This window comes from Gadus macrocephalus, chromosome 13 (genome assembly GCF_031168955.1).
Source record: "Gadus macrocephalus chromosome 13, ASM3116895v1".
Taxonomy (NCBI): Eukaryota; Metazoa; Chordata; class Actinopteri; order Gadiformes; family Gadidae; genus Gadus; species Gadus macrocephalus.
This window is the reverse complement of record NC_082394.1, coordinates 15,424,612-15,450,203: the sequence shown is the minus strand read 5'-3', so window position 1 is coordinate 15,450,203 and position 25,592 is coordinate 15,424,612. Positions and strand designations below refer to the sequence as shown.

At 42.7% G+C, this 25,592-nt stretch overlaps 2 protein-coding genes and 1 long non-coding RNA gene across 13 annotated transcripts; 2 read left to right on the top strand and 1 right to left on the bottom strand.

The window, feature by feature from the left end:
• Positions 1-1,249: 1,249 nt before the first annotated feature.
• Positions 1,250-11,469, top strand: cxxc1b (CXXC finger protein 1b). Of its 2 annotated transcripts, none has more exons than XM_060068609.1 (14): positions 1,250-1,512; positions 2,005-2,117; positions 2,218-2,318; positions 2,408-2,550; positions 2,792-2,947; positions 3,183-3,332; positions 4,779-4,886; positions 5,209-5,387; positions 7,023-7,230; positions 7,488-7,595; positions 7,719-7,768; positions 7,850-7,946; positions 8,208-8,360; positions 11,052-11,469. In XM_060068609.1, the coding sequence occupies exons 1-14, from the start codon at positions 1,510-1,512 to the stop codon at positions 11,196-11,198; spliced, it is 1,716 nt and encodes a 571-aa protein (XP_059924592.1). In that variant the 5' UTR covers positions 1,250-1,509; the 3' UTR covers positions 11,199-11,469. The 2 variants fall into 2 exon arrangements, with proteins under 2 accessions (XP_059924592.1, XP_059924591.1); XM_060068608.1 differs by having other exon boundaries at positions 1,318-1,512; positions 4,779-4,888; positions 5,202-5,387.
• Positions 11,470-12,903: 1,434 nt separating this feature from the next.
• On the top strand, positions 12,904-20,850 carry mbd1b (methyl-CpG binding domain protein 1b). Of its 8 annotated transcripts, none has more exons than XM_060068605.1 (16): positions 12,904-13,016; positions 13,822-14,228; positions 14,700-14,837; positions 14,950-15,082; positions 15,374-15,546; positions 15,695-15,777; positions 15,887-15,927; positions 16,066-16,212; positions 16,306-16,377; positions 16,573-16,650; positions 17,721-17,822; positions 18,138-18,299; positions 18,547-18,669; positions 18,953-19,153; positions 19,427-19,477; positions 19,846-20,850. In XM_060068605.1, exons 2-16 carry the CDS (start codon positions 13,942-13,944, stop codon positions 20,320-20,322), a joined length of 2,268 nt encoding a protein of 755 aa, XP_059924588.1. In that variant the 5' UTR covers positions 12,904-13,016; positions 13,822-13,941; the 3' UTR covers positions 20,323-20,850. The 8 variants fall into 8 exon arrangements, with proteins under 8 accessions (XP_059924588.1, XP_059924582.1, XP_059924587.1 ...); XM_060068599.1 differs by having other exon boundaries at positions 18,526-18,669; positions 18,953-19,186; XM_060068604.1 differs by lacking the exon at positions 12,904-13,016 and adding an exon at positions 13,038-13,158 and having other exon boundaries at positions 18,526-18,669.
• Positions 20,851-23,429: 2,579 nt separating this feature from the next.
• On the bottom strand, positions 23,430-25,592 carry LOC132470685 (uncharacterized). 3 transcript variants are annotated; one of them, XR_009528684.1, is made up of 4 exons: positions 25,045-25,592; positions 24,134-24,636; positions 23,851-23,985; positions 23,430-23,711 (listed from the first exon to the last, which is right to left on the bottom strand). It is a non-coding gene; the product is annotated as an uncharacterized LOC132470685 (long non-coding RNA). The 3 variants fall into 3 exon arrangements; XR_009528686.1 differs by having other exon boundaries at positions 23,851-24,035; positions 24,281-24,636; positions 25,045-25,590; XR_009528685.1 differs by having other exon boundaries at positions 24,281-24,636; positions 25,045-25,588.

Below are 25,592 nucleotides of genomic sequence, written 5' to 3'. Positions count from 1 at the left end.
GGCATACACCTAAATATATTGGCCCATAGGGACACTTTGGGAAAAGTGTGATCTCGAGAAATCCTTCTTTTGGTGCCTATTCGAATAAAATGTATAATATACATATTGTGAATATGTCCTCACTTTTGGTTTGATGTAAATCATTATTTATAGGCTTTTTTAAAAAACATTTATTCTATGTTATTTCTATCTTATTAAGAATCAACACAATTCAAGATATCACACTATTGGTTCAATGCTTTGCATTTCATTAAGTTTTTGTAAGCAAGTTAAATCTTTGTTAATAATTGGGGTATGTTGTTGAGTCTACCTGTGTACCTGAAGAGGAAAGCTCTTCTCTCAGGAGATCTTCATTCACATCACTCATGACCATCGTCTTTTCCATCAGGTCCGGGGGTGTCAGTTTCCCATCCATTGTAATGCTCAAGACCCCTTAGAAAACACATTCATTGAGTTTGTGTTCAGTCAAGATACAAAGTACCAAAGTAATGTAAGTAAGTTAAGTAGTTTTGGTCGATAAGCATGCTATATATATTTATTTATCATGCTGAATTAACTATAGGTCCTACCGGTTCATCCGATCCTGGTGGGATGAGGTCAGGGTCAAAAGAGGGGAAAGACTTTAGAATCTTTAATTGCGGTTCCTTCAAACAGGGAACTGCAGGCAGGCCTTTGACAAGTGCCTGCAGCTCTCAGAGGTGAGTTACTCCTGGAACATGCTGCAACAATCTATTATTCATCTCCATTGATGATACACTTACAATGTGAAAGGAAGCTGGGAAACCATTATGCTGATGCATGAATACAGAGGTCGTGATATTAATGCTCGTAACATACTTTATGTTTACATGATAGAAAGATGTTTTGAAATTATCAATACGATTTTAGAAAATATTGAACATTGTAATATCCATTTTTCTTGTTTAACCCTGACAAAATATTCTGAATACATTGTCCATGCAAATACTAAAAGATATATAAAACAGTATTGAAAAAATGACAATGAATGTGTATTTGTGAATTGAAGAGAAACATATTCTGACTTTTCATGACACGTCCTCTTAACTAAACGATGAGATTTTCCAATCTATATCACCCTAAAAGTTCCATACCGACATTATTTTCTAGTTAGATGATCGTTTTCTCTTTCTGACTCTCAACTGACTCTCAACTGACTCTGTGTGCGTGTGTGCGTGTGCGTGTGTGTTTGGTTGGTAGTGGTAGTGGTGATAACACTATAGTTCCAACAAGAGAGGGCAGTGAAGAGTCAAGGAACCGCTCTGGGCATCATTGAGCATGCGCCTCATTTCAACGAGAAGAAACGAGTTCAGCCGATTGTCAACGATGTTGAACATCCGGATCAACAAACTCAACGGTGCCTTCGAAGAGCTAATGCTATATACTTGGCTTCAAAGATAAAAAATATTTTTTCCAAGTGCACTCTTGGTTTCCGAAGATTTGATTTCAACACATGTGCAGCGATATCGCGGACCACGCAGACCCCAAAAAATGGTAACGGAAATAAAAAGAAAAACGTCAATGACGAACTTTTTAGTGTCGCTCGTCGGTAGCTGTTATGTTAGCCAGAGCTAGGCTCCAGCCTTTCATTCCTATTCAAAATGTTTATTTACCCTGCCAGTATGCAGCATACGTTACAAAACGTACTTATTACCCAACGTGCCTTCCTACCCAAGTGTAGGTGCTTTTCAGCGGGCGACACTAGTTTAAGAATCTATAATTTAGCGCAGCTAGTTACCCGATTATGGCTACAATTTCGTTAAGCACAAAACTAAAGGGGGGAAACCTCTTGTGGACGAACGGCTAAATCAGATACAACAAAGCCTCAAATGGTTACTTTAGCCGGAAATATTGGCATAAACCTTCAAATGTATATTGGAAATGTGTCTCGAATGTGCATATAATCCAAACGGGTAAATTTTTAGTAGCTGAAACATGAATCTGCTGTGCCCTCATCACCTGTATTATCAATATATGCGATTCCAGGACAGCGATCTTTCCGACTCCGAGCCCATGCCGGGGCCCGAGAGCGGTATGGATGGCGAGAATTCACCACTGTACTGTATATGTCGTAAACCAGACATCAACTGTTTCATGATGTAAGTAGATGGTGCTGATTCATTCCTTGCATACGTCTGTCTTGGGCCAGTTGATGGGAGGCTTTTTCGCTCACATATTTGGCCTTTACTCTGTTGGCAGTGGCTGTGATAACTGTAACGAGTGGTTCCATGGCCACTGCATCAATGTGACTGAGAAGATGGCCAAGGCAATCAGGGAGTGGTACTGCATGCGATGCAGAGGTAACTTAACTTCATCACACTCTCCTTTTGAATTCTTGGTTTTAAAATATTCCATGATTTAATTAGAAAATCCTATTCCATCTTCCCAGGTAAAAATTCCTCTTTGGAGATAAAATACAGAACAAAGAAATCAAAGGAGAGGGATTCTGAGCCAGATCGTGCTGAAAAGTATTACAGCAACAGTAACCCAAGCACTCCAGAATACAGGAGTGAGCGTCGACGTGGGTCTAAGGTGAGGTATCAACCTACCACTCTGATGTGAGCTGTTTGATATGAAGCGCTAAATTATAGTTGTGGTGGATATCATAGATAAAAATGTTGCTAAGTATCATCAATGACCAATGTATATGATTGTGTTCCATGAACTATGGCCAGATAGAAAGATGTGTGGGCCTGTTTGTCATGCAGTGGTCTGACAGTAAAAATAAACATGATGTCACGAATTTGACATTGGTGTCTAATTTTCCCGCCAGGTGAAGCGTTCTGTGCGTATGTGCGGAGAGTGTGAGCCATGTAAGAAGACTGTAGATTGTGCTCAGTGTGACTTCTGCAAGGACATGAAGAAGTTCGGGGGCCCAAACAAAATACGCCAGAAATGTCGGTTCAGGCAGTGCGTGGTGCGAGCCAGGGTAAGTCGGTTAACATTTCTATATTCAAATTAGCCAATGCAGGCAGTGGGCTTGTCGTGTCACTTGATAACAGACATTAGACTGTCCAATTTTAGACGTTAAAATGGTTAGTGTTATTGTTAACATTTAACAAATATCTTAGGTCCTTTAAGTCCCAAATCAGTGTCCCAAATGTAGTGCACCCTCTGCTGTGTACAGCAGTCCGCCAAATGACGAAAGGCTTTCTGTGTTTCAGAAAATGCTGCGTGTGAAAGAGGAGGAGTTCAATCAACGAGAGCGGCGCAAGAACGCACACAACCGGCGCAGACGATACTCAGATGACTACGACAGCGAGGCAGAGCTCTACCAGAAGTACAAATCTGCGGGGGGAGAGGACAACAACATGGTAGGGGGAGAATTCTCAGGTCCATCGTCATCCCAGAAAATCCCACTGGGATTATCCTTCAGCGTCAATTTGACCGTAATTTGTAATTTTTTGGGTGCTCTGCTGGCTCCACAATGGTTTGCAGTTTTTGGGTTGTATCTTCACGGTTGAATGTAGTTGTGTCAGCTTAATATATTTAATATAAAGTAATGGGAAGCTTTGGTCTATAAGAGTAATAAATGTTGTTTTGAAAACACACCAATTCACTTAAAATACATTTCAAACAAAATACCAAATAAGTGATGTATTTTTTATTAATATAAACAAACGCATATGAACATATAAACCTACATTTATACAATCATACATTACTTAGGCTCCGTCCACACGGGCGAAATTTTTTTCCTTTGATGCGGTTCAGGAATATCTCCGTAAAGACGGATTCATTGCGAAACCACATCGAGCTGTAGAAACGCTGTAGTACACATTCCAGGTCCATATGGTGCGCTGCTTATGCTACAGAACTCCAGCAAAAAAAAAGAGAAGAAGAAGAGGAGCATGCGCATAAAGCCTGCGCACTGTTAACAAACAGTCCGAGTACCTCCTGGCAGCTCTTCGCGGTGGACCTTGTGGTAACCCCGATTGTCGACGGCTGGGATTGGCAAAGGAGACACTCCAAACAGGGGTGCGGGTCAACGGTTTTAATTCGTTCACCTCACGTGTAAAAAAGGTAAAACAAAAGACAACATAAGTTCTTCCTCCTATTGGGTAAAAAGGGGCCGTCTCTGGGTCTGGTCCGGCTGCGTGGACGGCGTCTCCATCGCTCCCGTCTTCTCCCACTCAGTCCGCGTCTCTCCAACTCGGCTGTCTCCTCTGTCTGGTGTGTGTTCGGCACATACCTCCCTCGGACTACCTGTCCGCGGAAGAGGGCGCTGTTCCCGGTGCTGGCGTGGTGCAACCCCCCCAGTTAGCGCGGGGTTGCCACAACCTAAATAGATTTGCTGTCTGTCCGAAATCCTTTTAAGCTTATTTTGGTAAATAAATATTGCACCAGCAACCCATCAAGGGATATTATCTGACGCAGAATCGTCACAAGCATGTGGTCCGCTATTATTGTTGTTGTTCTGAGACGCCGTGGGCTAGCCAATCACTAAGGCTAGAGGGTCACGGGGCGGGGCGATGACGTTATCGTTTGCGTTTCAGGCGTCCACACGAATCCTAACACGAAACCGCATAGGCCCGGATTTATTTGAAACCACCCTGGGACATGGTTTCAGCAAAGTGTGTTTTTCGGGCGCCGGATCGGTCTGGACAGTCGGCCGAAACGCACAAGACTTATGCGGTTTCAGCATAAAAAATTGGCTCCGTGTGGACGGGGCCTTAAGAGTCTTTGTATGTTGGATACAAATTGAAGAACAAAAGGCCTGGTTAGTTTAACGTTGTTTGCTCTTCCTTCCTGTTGTGTAGTCGTGGATGAGTGACGAGGATGAGGAACTGCCCTACAGCCCCGTCATGAGAAAGAAGGCTGTGAAGGTCAAGCACGTCAAGAGACGAGAGAAGAAGTTTGACAAGAAAGTAAGTTGGAGCGAAGTTGTGAGAAATAACGGATACAAAAGAGATGACGACCTCCTTCATACAGCATACTTCAATGTAAAATTTTGACGTGGCTACGGGTGATTGAATCCAAGCCAAAACGTACTGGGTTAGGCCCCAGTTTCCACAGTGTTACCAGTTGGCTTCCTTGAGCAACATGCCAAACCCCTTCTTGTTCATTAATAGCATGTTTCCCAGTTCACTGCAAGGCTTTTCGGATGTATACATCTGCTGGTGGTGGTAAAAACTGACAAAACTATATTTTTACCATGATGCTGTTTTTATTTTCTCATTGGTCCACCAGAAAGAGTCACGGCGTCACAAGCAGAAGCAGAGGCACAAGGAGAAGACCAGGCACAGTGACAGGCCGGAGGCAAAGGACAACAGTGGCCTGCACCAGTGTCTGGGGCCCAGCTGCGTCATGGCATCACGACCAAACTCCAAGTACTGCTCAGAGGACTGTGGCATGAAGCTGGCAGCCAAGTAAGGAAACTGATTGAGGTTCTGAAATAAGGGTTTAAAAGGTTTGTTAAGTGACGGGGCTGTCTGTATTAGGGATCGGCCGATTATCGGCGCCGATATTCGGCATTTTGACGCATATCGGCATCTGCCTTTTTTTTTTATCCGACGGCCGATAAGAGATCAATTTAAAACTGGGTTATTTTGGCTCTGATGCAGCCGCGCCTCTCTGTCTGCTGTCACTACGCTGTCTCCAGCATTGTCAAACCCACAGCCCCATCTGATTGGTTACAAGCTCTGGTTACACGCAGAGCCACGACGGACAAAAAAAGCTCAGTGTTTTGGCTATTATTTTTACTTAAAAAGTAAAAACTGCAATGGTATAAACAACAAAAATGAAATAGTAAAAATACTATAAATAATTATGTACAAATAAACAAACCACACGCGAGCGCGCAAATCAACCACTTGCTTCACACTCGCACTCTGGGGAAGAGCCTGCTAGTTTACGCACACCCCTTGCGCATTTGTTTTCTCAACCACAAGTGAGACGGTGTTTGACATGCTGGATATCGTCAGAAAGGTATTTTCATTGGCTATTAGGATATCTAAGGCCCGTCCCCGACCCTTGCTGTCTGCTGGTGTAGCTGTCAATCAAAGTATACATGCCCCGTTTTGATAGTGATCGTCTCATTGGCTTGTAAGGCTTGTAAACAAGGAAGTATTGATCTTACAGACATGTGTGAGGGCTCTATGTCACCGTGAGACCCTGGCAAACACAGTGGATTCCATGAATCAGACGACAATAGCGGAATTCAAACCCTTAATCGCAGTTTTCCACAAAAAAACATTGCAGCGTTTCGGTTTTCTATTTTTCGGCTGCTTTGTATAAGATGGCTTGTGCATATACACAATGTAATTAGACTAAAATAATACTGATATTCGATTTCTGTGGACTCTTATGAACATTTCAAGACCCAACATGAAGTATCAACTCATTGCTAAGGATATCCACAACGACGATAAAGTTAGAATGGACCAAGGGAGGAGGAGGGTGAGGGGGGGCTATTTTGACCTAAGACACTAGGATATTTTTGATCTATATTCGCTAAACATATTTATTCCACCGAATGGTTGACATTGGATGACATTCCTGAGATTCTAACCTTTCAAACAGTGTATGACATCACTATATCACTCAACTGAATGATGCTGAAAATTGACCCAGCATGTTGGGGGGAAGGGGTGGTGTAACTAAAACTTGTCCGCCGGCGGGATTTGACGATTAAGTGGTTAAAGGCATTTAAATGAAGTAAAGTGTTGGAGTTTGTATTATTCAAAAATTTCACTCCAATATTTTCCCTTTTTCTGTAAATTAATATCGGCTCCAAATATCGGTTATCGGCCCCCTTGACTACTAATAATCGGTATCGGCCCTGAAAGAACCATATCGGCCTATCTCTAGTCTGTATGCATATATATGTAAAGTAATAAAAAATAACACAATCATCTTTCAAATAAAAATGTACTTTCCTATATTTTGTTGATTTTGATTTGATGTTCCAACGTTGATAGTTACAGCTTTGAGATTAGGTTCACTCAAAATTGCAGAATTATTCAAATTTACACAAATTCTTGTCCGCGTGTGTGTGTTTACAGCCGGATCTACGAGATCCTCCCTCAGCGCATCCAGCAGTGGCAGCAGAGCCCCTGCATCGCCGAGGAACAGGGCAAGAAGCAGCTGGAGCGCATCCGCCGGGACCAGCAGAACGCCAGGCTGCGTCTCACGGAGATGGAGCGGCGCTTCCACGAGCTGGAGGGCATCATAGCCAAGGCCAAGCAGCAGATGGTGCTGCAGGACGAGGAGGTGTGGCCTCCTTACCTCCTCTTTCACTCTTGTTGCAAAAAAAACTGTCTTTTACAGTATCCGGTTCACTAACGGTTAATCATGCGTTGAAGAATGAAATGGTAATTAAAACGCTCTTATTAAATTTAATGAAGTTGCTCAGTTGAAAGTTATAAGACTGTCGATGGGGAAATGAGGGGTCCACCCCAATTCATTTACCTAGTTGAATTCAGTCGTTGAAATTAGTAACCCTTGGTGTTTTAACTGCTTTTTTCCAGACGAATGAGGGCGATGAAGACACCGACCTGCAGATATTCTGTGTATCTTGCAGTCACCCAATCAACCCAAAAGTTGCACTGAGACATATGGAGCGATGTTATGCCAAGGTGATTTATGTTATTGTTAAATATTCTTATTTATTGATGAATAATGGGATTCATAACCTTCCTGGCTCAAAAAAAAATCTTTATTTTAGCCACTGTTGACATTTAACTTTTCTCCATTAACAGTATGAGAGCCAGACCTCGTTCGGCTCCATGTACCCTACGAGAATTGAAGGGTAAGTTGGGGGAAAAATATTTGAATGGTAAAAACATTGTATTGACTTGAAGATTAATGGTTGTTGTTATTTTTTTTCCAGAGCTACCAGGCTATTCTGTGACGTTTACAATCCACAGAGCAAAACGTACTGCAAGAGACTTCAGGTGTTGTGTCCAGAACATTCCAGAGACCCTAAGGTACACCAGCCCCCTCCCACCCCCCCCTTTATGAATTAAAGAGCTGTCTGACCTCTATTAGGGTTTGATTAATCGCCCAGCCCTACTATATAGTCATATTGAAGTTTTAATTGTGACTTTAATGTGGTTTTGATTATTCTTTTGTCATTTGTATGGGTTAAGCACTTTGCAACTGAAGTTGTGCTTTTGAAATGCTATAGGAATGGAAGTCCAATTGTTATAAAATCTGCTTTATTTGTTTCAATTCATTTCGCTGACCAGATCTCCACAGAAGAGGTGTGCGGCTGCCCGTTGGTTCGTAACGTGTTTGACCCGACGGGAGAGTACTGCAGAATCGGCAAGCGCAAGTGCAACAAACATTACAACTGGGAGAAGCTGAGGAGAGCAGAGGTGGACCTGGAGCGGGTCAGGGTGGTACGTCCACAGTGATACTGACCAAACCTCTGCTTGTTTTAGCATTACTCCAACCAAGACAGGGGATCTATATAGCCCTTCAGTACTGTCACGGTCATCACAGGCCACATTATATGACGTCCCCTAAGCCTAGGCCCTCTCAAGACAACAAACACAAAATTCTTCTGAGAACAACGCGGTAAACGCCATAGTTTACGGTTTGGAAGGCTATGTATGATTGTGCTGTATTTTTTTCAAATTGCTGATGGTCAAATTGCATTAGGCCTATTTATTTATATAAGTAGCCTTTATGATGGTGTGAATGTTTTTTACGTTGTTCTAGCGTCCAGGGGCCGTATTCACAAAGCATTTTATCTTACCGCTAGGAGTGCTCCTAACTCGCGCTAAAACATTTTACGTAGGAGTTTTTTCTTAAAAGTTATTCACAAAGCCGCTGAGACCTACTCTTACTAAGGATGAATCACAAAGAGTGAACTAAGAGTGACGCGCTGTTGCTATGGATTACGTCAATTCTCGTGCGCGAGTTTAGAAGCGGTCAGTTCGGTGATTGGTTGTTCAGACGAGCCCATTAAATCACCGAAAAACAATGAAATAGGCTAGAAATAAATTCCTATTAAGTAGTTATAGTGCAGTTAGCAGAATACACGCATGATGACAAGTTTGTGCAGACTAATGACGTTGTAGCCTCCACGTTCAAGAGAAAGAGAGAGAGAAAGCAAACAATAAAAATACGTAAAATTGAAAGAAAATAAATGTTATGAACTACACAAATCACTGATTTGTACCAGGGTGTTTACCTAAAATGTGTATTCACAAAGTGATCCCTAAATCCCAGTCCACTCGGTTCCTCACAGCCAAATTCATTGTCATGTTAATCGCCATCATCATCATCGTGGTCATCGTCCTCCTCATCGTCGTCGTCATCATCATCATTATCGTCTGGCTGTAGAATTTCCCCTCCGTTTGCAGAGGTTGTGTAGAATGCACATACAGTGATGACTGTGCTCGCCCTCTCTGGGGTGAGGCGTATTTAGCCGTGGAGGGCATGAAACCGACGTTTCATCTGCCCAATTCCTCTCTCCACAACATTTCGTGTATGTTTGTGTGCTCTAACATATATGGAGGAAAACAGTAAACAATAATAAATATGGATTCAACAAACAAAAGCCGTCAAAGAGCCAATACGATGTGTTATACGCATAGGACTAAGCGTAATCTGCGTAGTCACTTGCATGTTATACTTTAACTGTGCTCCCGGTTGTGGATTGAGGTAGGGTGTCAAGAGCCACGTCTTGCAGGGATAGCCACTGTCACCCAGCAAGTGACACCCAAATGGTACATCTCAAAAAGCTGCCTCAGACCGCTCTCCATTAAAATGCGCGAATCATGGGTAGCTCCAGGCCACTTTGTAACAACATCCAGTAGGCTATGTTAAAATTTGCATCAAAAACAACCTGCGTATTGATGGAATGCACTTTCTTCCTATTGACGAACACATCCTCGTCTTTTGATGGCGCAATTATTTTTATGTGCATCCCGTCAATGGCACCGACCACACTGGGCATACCTGCAATTGCCATGGCTTTGATCCTGTGTAATTGTTGAATGTCCAAAGGAAAGTTTATGGCACGGCTGACTGATGGTTGCGATATTTTTAAATCGTCGGCATTGCAAAGTTGCATTTCCCCTGTTGCTCAATTATGTAGTGTGGCCAAACATTGTATTTCGGGACTAATCGGATTATTCCTGTTAGTCGGGGATGTTATTACATCGCACACTAACTCCACAACAAGTTTAATACCCTAACATTTCGTCTCGCAACCATTTTTAGATCTTACTGAGTTAGGAGTCCTCTTGAGGACTTTTAAGCTCTCCTAGACTTAGGTGCTACTTTTAGGCCTAAAATACTTTGTGAATTGCTCTTAGTGAAAAAAGTTAGGAGTCCTAAATTTAAGAGTGACTGCCCATTATTTTTTAGGAGTTACTCCTAAATTCGCCAGTTAGGACCTACTTTTAGCCCTAAGATCCTTTGTGAATACGGCCCCTGATATGTAATCCCTTCTCCTGTGCCCGCAAATAGGAGAATGTGCTACAGATACAGAATCACACTTTTAACAACTAATCGTTCTTTCAGAATGGTTCAATTCGTTATTATGATATTAACGCAAAAAGCTAAACTACAATTTCAATTCGGATTGCTTTTGACAACAGATTTAGGATCCGACTGATACAGCAGAGCTTAGTTTTAGCCTTAAAGTTCGGGAAGATGAATGCTTTCCATAGTATAAGGGCACTAGTAATGTGGTTTAAACCTGGCAAGGTTTGGAAAAATGCAATGGATCTAAGCATAGACTAACTCATAGAATGCACATCAAACCCCTTGTTAAACTTAAGTGGAGAAACTTAAGTGGAGCGCAAAGCATCAAGAATGTCCCTTCTGTCTCCTGTACCTGTGCGACCACTGATGCTAGCATCACTTTGATTTGACCAATTACTAATAATTATAATAATAGCAAAGTGAGGGTGTGAATAGAATCCCACAGTTTTTCACTTTGTAACACCAACAAAACAATCAATTGTAGCATAACCAAAAAACTGTTAAAATAACAAGCTAAACTGTTTAAGTGTAATATAAAATTTGCAATGTCCAAGAGGATTGTTGATTCCCATTCTGTTTTTTCTTTTTCTCAGTGGTACAAGTTGGACGAGCTCTTTGAGCAAGAGCGTAACGTCAGGACCGCCATGACCAACCGTGCTGGCCTGCTCGCTCTCATGTTGCACCAAACTATTCAGCATGACCCGTTGACCACAGATCTCCGTAGCAACAAGGACAGGTAGCCTGCCTGGTCCACACTGCTCCTAACGGGGCATTTCTGTACATAATGAGTCTTTCGAGAGCTGTGGTGTGTTAATCGAACCTTTCCTACCTATTATTCCAAGAGATTTTCCAAACTTGTATTGATTATTTTGACAATTTTACTCTTTCTTAAAGCTAAAGTGCTATATTTTTCTTGAATGTTGGAGATGGATTATTGATGAGTGGATACCATTATGCCCTTCACTGCCTAAAATAAATGAATAAAAAATAAACTCAATGTTTGGTCCTTAACCTGGTTGCAGTGCTTTTATAGTATAAAAAGGTTTTGATGCGAAATTTCATTAACCCTTTCTCTTGTCATTTGGTTCATTTGATTTTATGATTGGTATACTGGAGTAGTTACAAATTACTCTCTCCTACCTGATTCCAACATTTTGAATAATGAAATTAACTTTAAAACTGTTTTACTCTATCTCGGTTCTAGTCTACTGCTATTGACAACTGAAGTAATAGTTGGTGAATTCAAATTGAAATTTCTATAAATGTATAAACAAAAGCATATAGCAGTTTTTCAAGTGGGAGTAGTGTACCCCTATGGGTAGTTTGAAGGATTGCAGGAGGTACTTTGGGGACATTTATTTCCAATTTGGAGTTTATGGTTTGGTTTAGGAAGGAGCTAGGAGCTGAACTACTGTATGTAGTCAAATCTATCCGTTGATCTAAGTATTTTGATACTTAGTATTACAATAATCAGAATCGCTATGTATTTGTAAACTTTAACCTTTAGTTTTACAGCATAAATATCAGCTGGTTGTAAGTCTTTGGCTGCAGGTCCAAGTCAATTCTCAAGTCTTAATAGTAAAAGTGGACACGTTAAAAAAGAAAAGCAGCCACTGTCTGATACAGATCGCGGACAATTCGTTTTTAGTTTTCATTTACCGCTCTTCATCTCCAAGAACCCCTTCACGCAAAACGGACGGTTCTTTGCATTGCAGAATATGATCCTGCTACAGTTGAGTAATATAATCATCTAGCAATTTTTAATTTAGTGTATTATAATATTAGACATTTCCTCAAACATCAAGTTCTAACCTAGAAACATAAATGCATATTATTTTAAGATAACTGTTAATGGTCAATCAAAGAAACTAAAATGTTAACAGAATAAATAGAAGAATAATCTGAAATAATGATGCTAGATTTAAGGAAAACTCAGAGAACTTTTGGCCTATAGCCTACCCTGTTGAAGGGGTTATATAAAACATTAAAGTTAACATATTTGGGAGTACATATATCATTGGAGAACATATGTACTCTAATTCAGTTACTTATTGTAACATACACATGGTTAAATGTCTCATCCTTGCATATTGCTTTGATAGTTAAACAATTACCTTACCCAGCCGTAGAGGTGCAGATGGCTGTCAGTATTATTATAGCTCATGTATTGCGATTCTGTCTTGTGTCCTTGCAAATGGCTAGGTAATACTTTGGTCAAAGAACATTACACACAAACATCTTCCTCCAAGTCATGGACTACATCTAGGAGGGCTGAGAGTGGGTCTGGCAAAATTCAATTGCTATATTGTTCTGACAAACCGTTAAAATAAATGTAGACATGCAAAATATAAATACTAACTTTTCATCTTTCAAATTTGCTGGCTAAGGAAGAAATTCAGCGGTCAGACGTATTTTATATTACGAACCCCGTTTGACCACTTGTCAAGAGCCGTCACTCTCTATGCCCCGCCTACACAATACGTCTTCATATTTACTAGTAGCCGGAGTGGTATATTAAAGTGGTCTCCACAAGCGACCTCCATAAAACCGTAATGATGGTAATATGAAACTATTTTTTATTTTTTGCGCTGATATATTTAGATAGGAAGTCTCGTACGGTTGCAACTAGTGGCTTTTATTTCTGCAAGCCCTACTACTGCTGCTTCGGCCACCGTAGCAAGGCTGTCAAGGGACGGCGCGGTAATATCAGAAAAAAAATCTAAAACAATTAAATTGTCATATTTAATAACCTTTTTAGGAACTAGGAAGTATCGCTGAGTCATACATTGCCGATGTAAACTAATATGCACAACCGCATCAAACCGTAAGCTTGTTTCCATTCCTGCTAGCATAAGCTAACGTTACTAAAGGGTTAAAATTAACATCTCATTCAAGTTAGCTGGTTAACGTTATTACGAAATGGGTTGTTTGAAGGTCACGTTTCGTGTAAACAATGTTTACAACGTAGTGGTTTTATGACTTAGTAGTATATTTACGTTTACAGAAAGATAGCATTGGAAGGGTCAGATGGCTAACTTGCTTGCGTCTAGCTAATTGTGAGGATCCTAAATCACCAGTAGATTAATATGATCACAAGGACCAATTTTTCAACTCTAGGCATCGTTTTGAAGCAATTCCTTCATTTGTAATCACACAACTTAAAATTGCCCAAAGTTAGGATCAAGTGATACTTGATGAAGGTGGGATTTAACTCCTACCGCTTGTTTGCAATTGTAACTTTCATTCAAACTATTCATATCTTTAAACAAAACGAGCCGGTTATAGTGTTTGTTTTAAAGTTATTCAACACAACGCATGTTTTGGCAGTCTGCCAATTTAAATGCTGAACGCTTTTCCCCCCAGGAAGGGCTGGAGTACTCGGTAACCAGCAACAATCAATGAAGGAGGCACCGGGACGCCTGTTGTCTGGCGAGGAGGACAACTGAACCAAAACACTACCAAGTTTAATCGGAAAAGCCAGAGATGGACTTGGTACCAGCAGCTAGCATTGATCACGGGTACAGCATCATCCCAACTACTGAAGAACCGGTTGTAGAAGAGGTAAACAAGGGGGCTGAAGCAGGTAATGATGACCCTCCAGTTGATTGGTTCGAGCCCCTTGAGGAGGACGACGATACACATAGTTGGGAGCCTGGGCAGCACGTTAACAGGAGGAACGAAGAAGAAGAAGAGGAAGGGAGTGTTGCTGCAGAAAGTGAAAAAAGCGGCAGTGTGGCCAGCGACGATAAGGCCTTTAAGAGAACCTACAGGTTGGTCTGATCTTTTTGCGTGTCCCTCGATTATACCAATCTCATAAATGTATACGCGTTTGACGAGAGACGTTTCTCTCAACGTGCACCTCATTGTAGGGGCTCCTTGCGTTTTACTCGTGGAGGAATTTCGTCATTGATTTTTGTTGTGGTTCTTAAAAAGATGGCCGTGATGGCTACTGTAATATTAAAAGTTTGCAGAAAAACAGAAGTTGATGCCACACATTGATGCTGTTTGCCCGTTTCTGATACATTAAAATTATTATCTTAACTGATCATTTTGTAACGTTATAGACGTTTCAATGTTTAATGCTAGTAATATGTAAAAACGTAAAAAAAACCCTTTCTGCTTCTAATAGGAGGACTGCCAATGGCAGTCCCCCTATTAGAAGCAAAAAATTATTTGATTTTAGTCGGTGTTGCTTGCTTGCAACTGGTTTTCAAATAATTTTGCTTTCTCAAAATGCTTAGAGTCTCTCATCACCGTAAGAGCACCAATGCTGATGAGGGGTGGGTGGATTGGCCGATCCTAGGAGAGGGCTGGAAGCGCAGACAAGTCATCCGTCGCTCAGGGTCCAGTGTTGGCCAGAGGGATGTCTATTACGTCGGGTAAACACAACATCTCCCATGCAGCAGATCCTTCTGTTCAGTACAATGCATGTTTTTTTGCTCTGCATCCTAAAATAATTTATGTATTTACATGAAACATTCTTCAACACAGTCCTGGTGGTGAACGCGTGAGAAGCAGAGTAGAGTTGGCTGCTGTGTTGGGGAGCGTCATGAACGTTGCCATGTTTGATTTCAAGACAGGAGAGTTCCATACGGGCCAACCGCAACACCCAAGGCGAAAAAGGGTACTGCTGCATTGTACTCCCCAAAAGTCCCCCCCTAAAGGACCCCTATTTTAACCCCTGTTTGATGTTGATCAGCCATTTACATGTGTTTTGTACCCTACATGCTTGGTAGGCCTTTCATAGATCAGGCTAGATGCTCCCAGGTGGGATGTCACTAGAGGGTCGATTTTGAAATGGCTTATAATGACTCATGAACGTCACACAGTGTGGACAATTAGAGGACCTTTTTAAAATGAGTCCCACTTCTGTCTTGAGTTTCATCTACATTCCCTCCATGTCTTGATATGTTAGAGGAAGAGTCGAGAGCGTCTGTGGTCGGAATCCAGCTGCAAGGAGAAGGACGAGGGGGTCGACACTCCGGGCCCTCACCACTTGGTCTCTCCCCAGAGACGCATCAAGAAAGAGCCGGGCATCAAAGAAGAACCAAGCTCCTCAGGGAAACCCAACGCATGGCCCCCCACCCTGTAAGTCGGAGCTGGTTAAATTCGCTGGTCAAACGCCACTGACTGTGACTCCAGGTGGGAGTACATATTGTCGTCAACCAAACTATACATTTAATGATGACTCTATGCAGTTGTTTTGCAAGTCTTTATACGTTCCTTTTGCCTGCAGCTTCTGTGCGGGTTGCGGGAATGAGTTTATAGGCACTTCCTATGACAGACAGAGGAAAAAGCCATGCTGTCCCAACTGCTGGGGTAAGTTTTTCCCTGCAACTATTATGGAGAACATTTTGAACCTACATCATAATCTTGGTGTATGCTCTTCCTACATTATTTGTAAAACATTTTTAAATAATTCCAACAGCTGCCAAGCGGAAAACACATCCAAGTATCCGTACCAAAAGGGTAAGCCGTGTGTGTGTGTATGTATGCACAGTTTATTAAAGTAATAGTTTAGAATACTTTTGATGACCTTTTGCAGGTCCTCAAGTAGCCTGTTGAGCATGGAAAGTGTGTATTGAAAGTTTGTGCTCTGTGCTGTAGTGGATTCCCTGCTTGCAGTGCGAGGCTTGCCTTACTACGTCAAACTGTGGTAGTTGCCACAACTGTGAAGACAAACTTAGCTCACTGCCGAATACTTTCACCCGGCTAACCTGCCAGAAGCGACGGTGCCTTTGTCCCGTCCGTAAGGTAGGTTCACAGAGCCGGAGGTTACACCTGCATCTCTCAGTCACTGGAGGTTCTCCATCATGTCCTCACACTTGTTCTCCATGCGTTCCTTAGGAGCTGATGGCCGGTTCGGAGAATGTCCGGGTCAAGCTGAGCCCGCCTCCATCGCTTGAGCTCAGCTACCTGGTAACCTATTCGACTTTGTGCAGCGTTCTCATCAGCTTTGATAACATGGCTGAGAGAGGGGTGTTCAGTGCATATCAACATGCAAGGTTGAACCATATTGGTTTGCATGTTATGTTTTTATGCAGCAGGGATGCGTGTCACACAAAGGACCCAGTGTCGTCTAACTTTTTGGTTTGGCATGTGGAATGTGTTTAGGAGGATTTTCAAGAGCCCTTGGACGAAGATGACGTACATTTTGGATTCGAAATGGACGTGACGGATCAAATTATGGAGGTGCAGTTGTCGCACTGCTTGCACTACTGTTTGCACCCACGCTAACAAGCTTCATTGACTTTATTGTTTACCCTTTTTTGCTGTATCCTGAGTTCCTGACACAGTCGTGTTTCCCCTACATGCATCCAGCAGTTGCTCTGTACCACTGAATCAAACAATTCTAATTTTAGAATCAGAAAGGATGTTGTGCTGTCCAACATCCTATTTGCTTTGTATAAAAACATCCATTTCATAGGTACTCCCCACTGCATCCATCTAAATTCTTACATTTTCATTGGAGAAATATTGGGGAAAAGCATTATTCGTTTTCACTTAATGTAGGAAACTAAGTGAAAAATGAACAGCGTTGAGCCCACCCTGGTAATAATTGATTGAATTTATATAGAGCTTTTCTAGACCCTCAAAGACGCTTTACAGTGAAGGGGGGGACCTCACTCACCACCACAAGTGTGTAGCACCCTCTTGGGTGATGCACGGCAGAACGCTCACCACACACCAGCTTGAGGTGGCTAGTGAGAGAATTAATGAGTCAGACAATTATACAGGAGGATGATTGGGTGGCCAGATTGAATGATCCTGGTTGGGCAGTTTTAGCCAGGACACCGGGGAAACCCCCCTTTTACGTCTCCTAAGAAGGACCGCGCCTTCCACAGCCCAGTGTCGCGATTGATGTTAAGGCCAGAGGGAAGAGTGCCACCCATTGGCCACCACCCGAAACCACTTACAACACCTGGTATTCCCAGGCGGTCTCCCATCCAAGCCCAACCATGCTTCGCTTCCGAGATCAGACGAGATCGGGCGTGTTCATGGTGATGTGGTAGTTGGAGTCGATAGAGTAGACTAACAGAAACTTTCTGTTGGAATGCACCAGAGCCCTACTGGAATCAGTGATTACACTAAAACCTCTGTGCCAGTGAACATCAGCACTGTGCACGCACACATTGACCATGCAGCTCACACACACCACAGCATCGCGGCTGTGCGTGTTTTAGATTTAAGAGAAATGGGAAATCAAACTACCCTATTTTTCCAAGCCAGTATTTACATTTCATTTTTCTTGTTTAACACAGAGCAGTGACACAGAGCATTCTGTAAACATCGAAGTGGACGACGCAGAGGATGACATGTCCGACGGGGAGGAGGGGGAATTCGATGAGGAGGATGATGAGGAAGTGAGCACCTTGTTTTTCTTGTTTTATCCGAGGAGCCTTCTCTGCCGCTTCGAGGACAGCAGTGGACAGGCTTTCACGGATGTTTGGCAAAGCTCTTGTTCAGCACATCAACGTCAGCCTGGGACAACATACCGACCTGGTCCTTAGATAAACCTTTAACTGAATATCCTGTACTTCTCAATTGTAGAATGTATAAATAATAATAATTTGTAGTTCAAGTAGTATCAAATAAAACGATCAGTGAAGTTTCGTGCATGTTTTATGCCCTTTTAAAAGCAAAGGGCATTCATTTATTGTACGTTAATATCCTTCCAGTGGCCAAAGAGGCGGCGGCGGCGTGCGTGTGGGACATGCAGCGCCTGCCTCAGCACGACAGACTGCGGCAAATGTGACTTCTGCAGAGACAAGCCTAAGTTTGGAGGCCGCAACACCAAGAGACAGAAGTGCCGTTTACGCCAGTGCCAAAGCCGGGCCAAGGTAGGGCTTTGACGTCGGCCGTTGTGTTTGTGTTCATGTTTTATGCGTGTTTCATTTTTGTCCGCAATGCATGTTTGTTGTAATTTTTTTCTTGCTCGCTTTTTGTTGCCACTCATGTTTCTTTTGCTTTGTGTTTCTCTGTCTTGACACCGATGGTGGTTTCGATCAACATCCTGACCGCCACACTTTCAGCATTCACTCACATGTGGATGTTTGTATTTGACAGAGACACTTGTTGCCCTTGCAGTTGGGCCCTGGCCGACGAAAACCTCGGTATACTTACAGTCGCAAGCCCCTGATGAAGAGGAGCAAAGAGCTACCGAGCGGGGGTCCCGGGAGTCCCGGCGAGGACGATGGTCGCCCCACAGCCGTGAGTGGGAGGGGGACAAGCCAGCGGCCTTTAGTTCTCCTAACGGGACGCCTTCAAATATTTGTACAAGCCATTCTTCAGTCACTGTGCAGCAGGACTCACAAAGTTGTGTTTTTATTTCTTATGGTTGTGTACTCCTTCTTCTGTCACTGTGTAGGAAGACCCACAAAGTGGTGTTCTTTATGTCAGGATCTTGCAGCCCTACTTCCTATCACTGTGTAGGAGGACACGGTTGTGTCTCCCCCAAAAAGAAACCTGGCTGTCATTGTGTTTACCTGTGCAGGTACCGTACCGGTGTCCTGAGCCAGCGAGCAGAAGCCCCCTGCCCCCGGTGGCCATCCCCCGAGCTCACTGGGTGGCGAGGAGAGGGAGCCCTGAGCCTTCGAGCAGTACCAAGCGACCTCCTGAAGTCAGCCACACACCTTACTGGGTGGAGAAGGGAGGGAGCCCTGACCCTGCAAGCAGTGCCAAGCGACCTCCTGAGGTCAGCCACAGACCACACCGGCTGTCTCCGCAGGTTCGATCCGACCAAACCCTGTACAAATATAAATCCGTCATTCTTGACCGCTACTTCCAGTGGGCGCGATAGTTCGGTGGTAAGGGAGTGTCTCCCAGAGCAATGCATTGCGCCCTGACCCATATCGGCTCTTTTTTTTAATGACATTTCTTTCTTCGCTCTAAACCACTTGGATGAAAGTGTTTCAAGATTTCTAAATTGTGACACACTATGGAAGCTAAAGCTGTCCTCTTTCTAAAGGTGAACAAAATGCAAAGCCTGGAACACGGGGACAACGTTCAGTCCCAAACGGTAAGCTAACACTGTTTCCTTTTGTCTAGGCTGTGACTGTAACGGCTTATGGGCTGTGGTTGCTCTCAAAATACTAACTTCCTAACACCAAGTTTTTAAAAACGACACCCCCAAGGCTGTTGCTGGAGATGTGCGCCAATTTAGCTAACCGGCATTTATTGTTAGCCCATTTTCAAATCGTAAGTGTATTTTCCTCAACCACGCATAGTTCCTGTGCCGTCCCTTCCTCTATGTCCATGAAGTCCAGGAAATAAAGAGTTCTGGGTAGAGTTTCAGCCGTGTTTTCTTTCCCTTCTGACCAACTTGACCGTAGGATAATCGAGAGATAATGGTTCTCACACTCCCAGCGGTTGTGTTCTGTGAGGCAGATCCCTCAGGTCCTCAGCTCGGCGGAGAGACAGGCCAGGCTCAACGTGGACCCGAGCAGCCCGCTGTATAAGCTCCTGGAGGAGCTGCGGGCGGTGGCGCTGCCCATCCTCTGGTACTCCATCCTGGTGGAGGGCCCGCGGCTGCAGATCATCCAGTGCTCAAAGCAGTCCAGGATGGCGGATACGGCGGTGCTGATCGAGCCGGACTTCTGCTTCCGGGTCACGGTGCAGAAGCAGCCGCTGCTGCCCTGCCACCCTCTGTACGACCAGCACGCCCTGCACCTGAGCTCCGTGAGACAGGTGGTGAAGCTGCTGTTGGACCTGGAGAGCTATTTTGTGTGCCAGGGCATCGCCATGGAGGAGAGGCCCGCCACTGATGGACCCATCATCCTGGACCGGGCGCTGACATGTGACTTTCTGGTGCCGGGCACCGTGGCGGTGTGCGCAGCCTGCAGTGCGTTGTGTGGGCCCCGCTAGGGCCGATGCCTCTGAGAGGCCGTAGAACTGAGGGTGGGGGTTGATGTGTGAATTAAATAAGAATTAGATCATTTTGTTTGGTACTTTTTGATATAAAATGCACAAACCGGATCAGAATAAATGCTTTTAATTTTGTGGTCCTGGAATATAAATTAGGATGGCCATATAGGTTGATTATTTCACCAAAGACTTCTATTGAGTAGAAGGGCAGTGTGATTTTTGTAATTTATTGTTTTTTGTAGGAGCTTGATAAAGGTCACTTAACCATGCTCAGAATGAGCTATAAGAAATTAAAATAAATAACTTTTATGATACGATGCATTGTGGGATGGCTGAGAAATTAATATTTCCTTACACTTCCTGGATTAAATCTGGGATATATATTTTTTTATATATACCAGAGATTACATCTTTGAGTAAACCTATTGTGTAAAATCATCATTGTGCATAGACGTTTGTGTGAATATGTTGGATGAGATAATATGGCAAATAACTAATAAAATAAACCTGAGGGCTTGTTCAATGTTATTTTTTTTCATGCTTTTTCAACCCTCTTATCAAGGTTCAGGAGAATCGTATTATGAAAGGTATCAATATTCTTATGACTTGTCATTGATATCAAGTGCAAATCTAATTACACTTCAGCAATCCTGTGTTTGAGAACTGTGTTAAATTAATCTGGTTTTCGTCAACCAGAAAATGAACTCAATCTAGAAATTTCTAATGGCCTCCCCCACACGTCCTCTCCCTCTCTCCGGCATCGTATGAAGTATCAAGTTTGAAGCCAAGAAGGTCACGGAAAAAACGTTATTGTAAAAGGATGCGACCGGCTGAAAAGTCAACTGATTTGATGTTCTTGATGTCAAGAACGAAAAAATGAATGTGACCTTGAAAGTTAAGTTTTAATAAATGGGAAAAAGCAGTAGGAAAAATCCCCTTCCAAAGCTCTATAACAAAGAACTTGAAATGCACCCCGGCAGAGATGATTTGTAAATATTTACTCTCGGCCCACCATGGCACATTGGCCACTCCTGCCTTAGGGTGTCTGACGTTATATAAATCCAATCAATATGATGGAGCTCCCCGTCTTTGAGTGGTGCAACCTTTGGTTCTGACGGTAAGCAAAGCTGAAAATAACAAACTGCTTACAAACACAATTCAAATTGATTAAACTTGTACAGTTTGCTTTCAATAACAAAAAAATATGAGGAGGTTCCCTCACTGAGGGGAGAGCTCATCTTTCACCTGGCCTCAGGTCACCATCATAAAAAGGGAGCTGGAGATGATGGGTGGCCTCAGCTGCTGTTTGGAGGTGTAGACAAAACAACCCCAAGAAGCTTGCTGCGGGATCAGAAAAAAGTTGGACATCTGAATTTGTTTAGACCGTAACACAACCTTGAAAAAGCCCATGAAAAAAACTAGAACAGTAAAACGATTTACACAAGAATAATCACGATATCTAGTGGACAAGACTAGACCTTACAGGGGGGTCTGCGCAGGTCTTGGCAGACTATCAGGAACACAATATGGACCTTACATTAGCACGAGTAATATGTTTACTAGTACTTGATAGAAAATAGTGTACTTTTAATTAACATTATGATGAAACTTCACCATATTACCATAAAACTAAAAGTCCTCTTTATTTGGGTTACATTGTGGATCTTTGTCTACACATGAACCCCATCTTACATAAACAAACAAAACACACACACACACACACACACACACACACACACACACACACACACACACACACACACACACACACACACACACACACACACACACACACACACACACACACACACACACACACACACACACACACTCACCAAACCATAGAATAAACAAAAATACAACAAGGTTGTGGGTTTTTACTCTATGGTCGATCTTTGTCATTGCCCTTTATTTTTGAATGATGGAATGTGAAGGTAGGGGTAGACAGGGTAGACAGATGTGTAGGCATACAATGCAGCAACAATATGTCTTTTTCTTGAAGTAAAGGCCTGAATAAATGATTACAGGAATACGAGTCTCTATCCTTGCTTGCAAAAGTTATTTTATGAACATTATTGTTACTATGTTGCCACATTTCCAGGCCACATAGTAATATACATTTGAGACAAGGGACCCAGAAACAGCGTGCTTTATAGTTAGAGTGGAATAGAATGGAAAGAAGAAGACTGGCAAATTGTTGTCTGATTTATATTACATAGTTCTATATAAGGAGCACTTCTCTTTATCTAAATAGAAAAATAATCACAATAATATTAGATAAGGAAAATGGCAACACAATTACAATCTAATAACAAAGAATCTATCATGGTCTGTCGTGTTTTGGTGTGTTTCCCTCCTGTGTTGATTACTGTTCCCTCCCCTAATGTGTCTCAGCTGTTCCTCGTTGTGTTTGTTATTTAAGACCTTGTCTTTCCTTTGTGGGGATTATCACGCTGATACGTAGTACTTCCGCATTCGGTGTTCATTGTGCACTGTGACATCCGGTGAACCACTCATCACTCTGGCGAACTGATGATGGAGGACCGGCAGTTCACTTTCACGACATCCCTGGTAAATGTACCCAGTCACGTTTTCTGAAGTTCACAGACTTACCGAACAACACTCCATAACAGCCCGCTCCAAACTGGACAAGGGATTGTTTATTTTTCGAGAAATATAACGACTACGAATGCGAGTGTCTGCTAGCTAGCTTACGCTAGGTAGGTTGGCTTATGCTAACGTTGGTTTGGCGTCAGCTCAGTCTGGAGGGATGAAATGATAAGAGATGAAAAATAAGGTAGACTTGTACTTCTTTGGTACATATATGAATGTGTATCTTCAGCAGAAAGTGAAATGAATGTGAAATGAACTGAATGAATAAAGGAACTGAAAGAATAAAAGGATTTAATTCTTTTTCTGAGTACATCATTTACTACATTATATATTAACATTATTTTGAATACTTTCAGGATGGACTGACTGGACTTTAAAATTGATTATAGATGAAAGACTTCTCATTCAATTACATTACATGTCATTCAATATATACAATGTTTTCAGTGTACAAAATTACAGCTCCGGAAAAAATGAAGGGACCAATCCAAATGTTCAGTGCCTCTCGTTTTAATATTTATATATTATATTTAATATTTATAGGTACATGTTTGAGTAGAAACACTATTCAACAGGGATGTAGCCTTTTAAATCAAGTGGTCCCTGGAAGTTGGTCATCACACAGCAGACGGTCCACAGCTGATTGACTGTCGCAGACAAGGTGAAAGGACAGTGTGTTCCCAGATGCGGTATTCCTTGACTCTGCCTATTGCTCTTTCTACGAGGATTCGAAGTCGAGCGATTGCTTGTGTTTTCAGAGCATCCTCTTCAGTGAACTGCGCAGTGGTTAGAGATAAATTAATTAGTAATATTATTGTGAGTGCTTCAGTCCATCTTAAACATTTGTCTGCATATCTTAATGGTCACATTTGGGTCAAAGTTTTAATTTAAAATGTTCATTCCTTTCATGCCTACCTGTCATCTTGAAGGGTGGTATAATCAGCGTTGCCCCACGATCAGCTAGTGGCTTCTCGATGGTGAAACCCTTGTCTGCCATGCAGCCATCTCCTGGCTCCAGTAAATCCAGCAGTCCACTTCGTTCAGTCAGCTCTGGGTCGGAGATGGAGCCGGTGAAGAGACTTGACACAAAAGTCACAGCACTACAAGGGGCAATCCCAATCAAGGCCTTAAAGGTTGTGTTCTTGTAAGATGATGTTCGGGTAATCATCGACTGCACCTCGGTGCAGTCGATGATTACCTGAACATCTGGACTGTACTGCACAAATTATCTTGGCATGGTGTTCTTGACTTGCAGTTTACTCATCCAGATGGGGAGGGAGCCAAGGAGCAGGTAACGGTAGTTGGCCCACGGTATAACAACATGGTAGACAGTGGACACACTGACCTGAAACATGTCAGCCAGCACCTTCTCTTGCAGGCCTGCAGCAACCCGGCAGCAGAAGAGAAAAAACTCAACCAGTTGCAGTCTACACGTTGGACTGGGAGAAATGGGTTCAAATGTTTTTCTTTTTCTTTAGCTTTCGAACAATAAACCAACATGGAGGCAGATGGTTGAATAACCTCCCAGAAGTCACAAAAAACATCTCTTGACGTGAATCTGGTGTAAAAAAGGATGTCCGCGTCTGAGACACAGAATCTGTGAAAATGCACTTGAACCACTTTCAGCTGTGACAGCTCTCATCAGCTCCTTGACTGTTTCTTCCAATTGCTGTATGTTTACAGCAGCAGCATCCAGTGCACCTGTATGAGATGAAATTAAAACATCTAACCCAGATTTTGGCTGTGACTTGCATATTGGAAGCAGTTTGGACCTCTAAAGAAATTGCTTTTTGTAGCTCAATATTGCTTTTAAATTTTGCTTTTTATAGCTCAATATTCACCTTTACAATTAAGTAAGATATAAAATGCAACATTTGTACTTGTGATGAAGCTTTTCACATTGTGGTTTGGTCAAATGCTGGGACATTAATAAGACTAAACATGTTGTGCCTGAGTTCTGAAAAGTTGACCTACCTCCTCGGTATAACCTACTAATAGCCAAATCTGTGATTAAACCATAGGTAGTACATCCTGTCAGGTAGGTGGTTTAAGAACAGTATGGGGTAATAGTAGGCCAATATTTCAGAACACTAACAAACACTGACAAACCTGGTTTAGGAGCAGAACCGAAATCATGTTCTGTCATCACCACCGAAGCTGAGATCTCCTCCATCGGCTCTTATTCACAGGGCAGCGGTTGCTCCAGGGGAAGGGATGGGTGAACGTCATGGCCTAAGCGAGTTGATGCTCTTTTATAAACAGACCCCCTTCTTGGCAGTCCCCAGTTGTTCCACTGGAAACGGGAGGGTACAGACCCGATTTTCAGTCGCTTGGTGTGACCCCGGTTGGTTGCTAGCTGTAGCGTTTGTAGTCTGATTCACTAAAGTGCCGGCTACAAACAAACATGCTACATTGTTTTATTTTAAAGTTTGGCCCTTCATCCCGGCGAACCGCTTGAATCCACTTCTTCCTTAGACTCATTTCAGTCGGGAATCCATGAAAACTTAAGTAGGGTTGGTGTTGTTTGTTAGATGTACAAAGTGGAACAGAGAGCAGTGACATCTCGCCTTTGTTTCAGCCATGGTGGAAGTGCGCCGGAAGTGTTCATGCACAACGAAGACAAATCCCGCCACCGGAACCAGGAAGCGTGATAATCC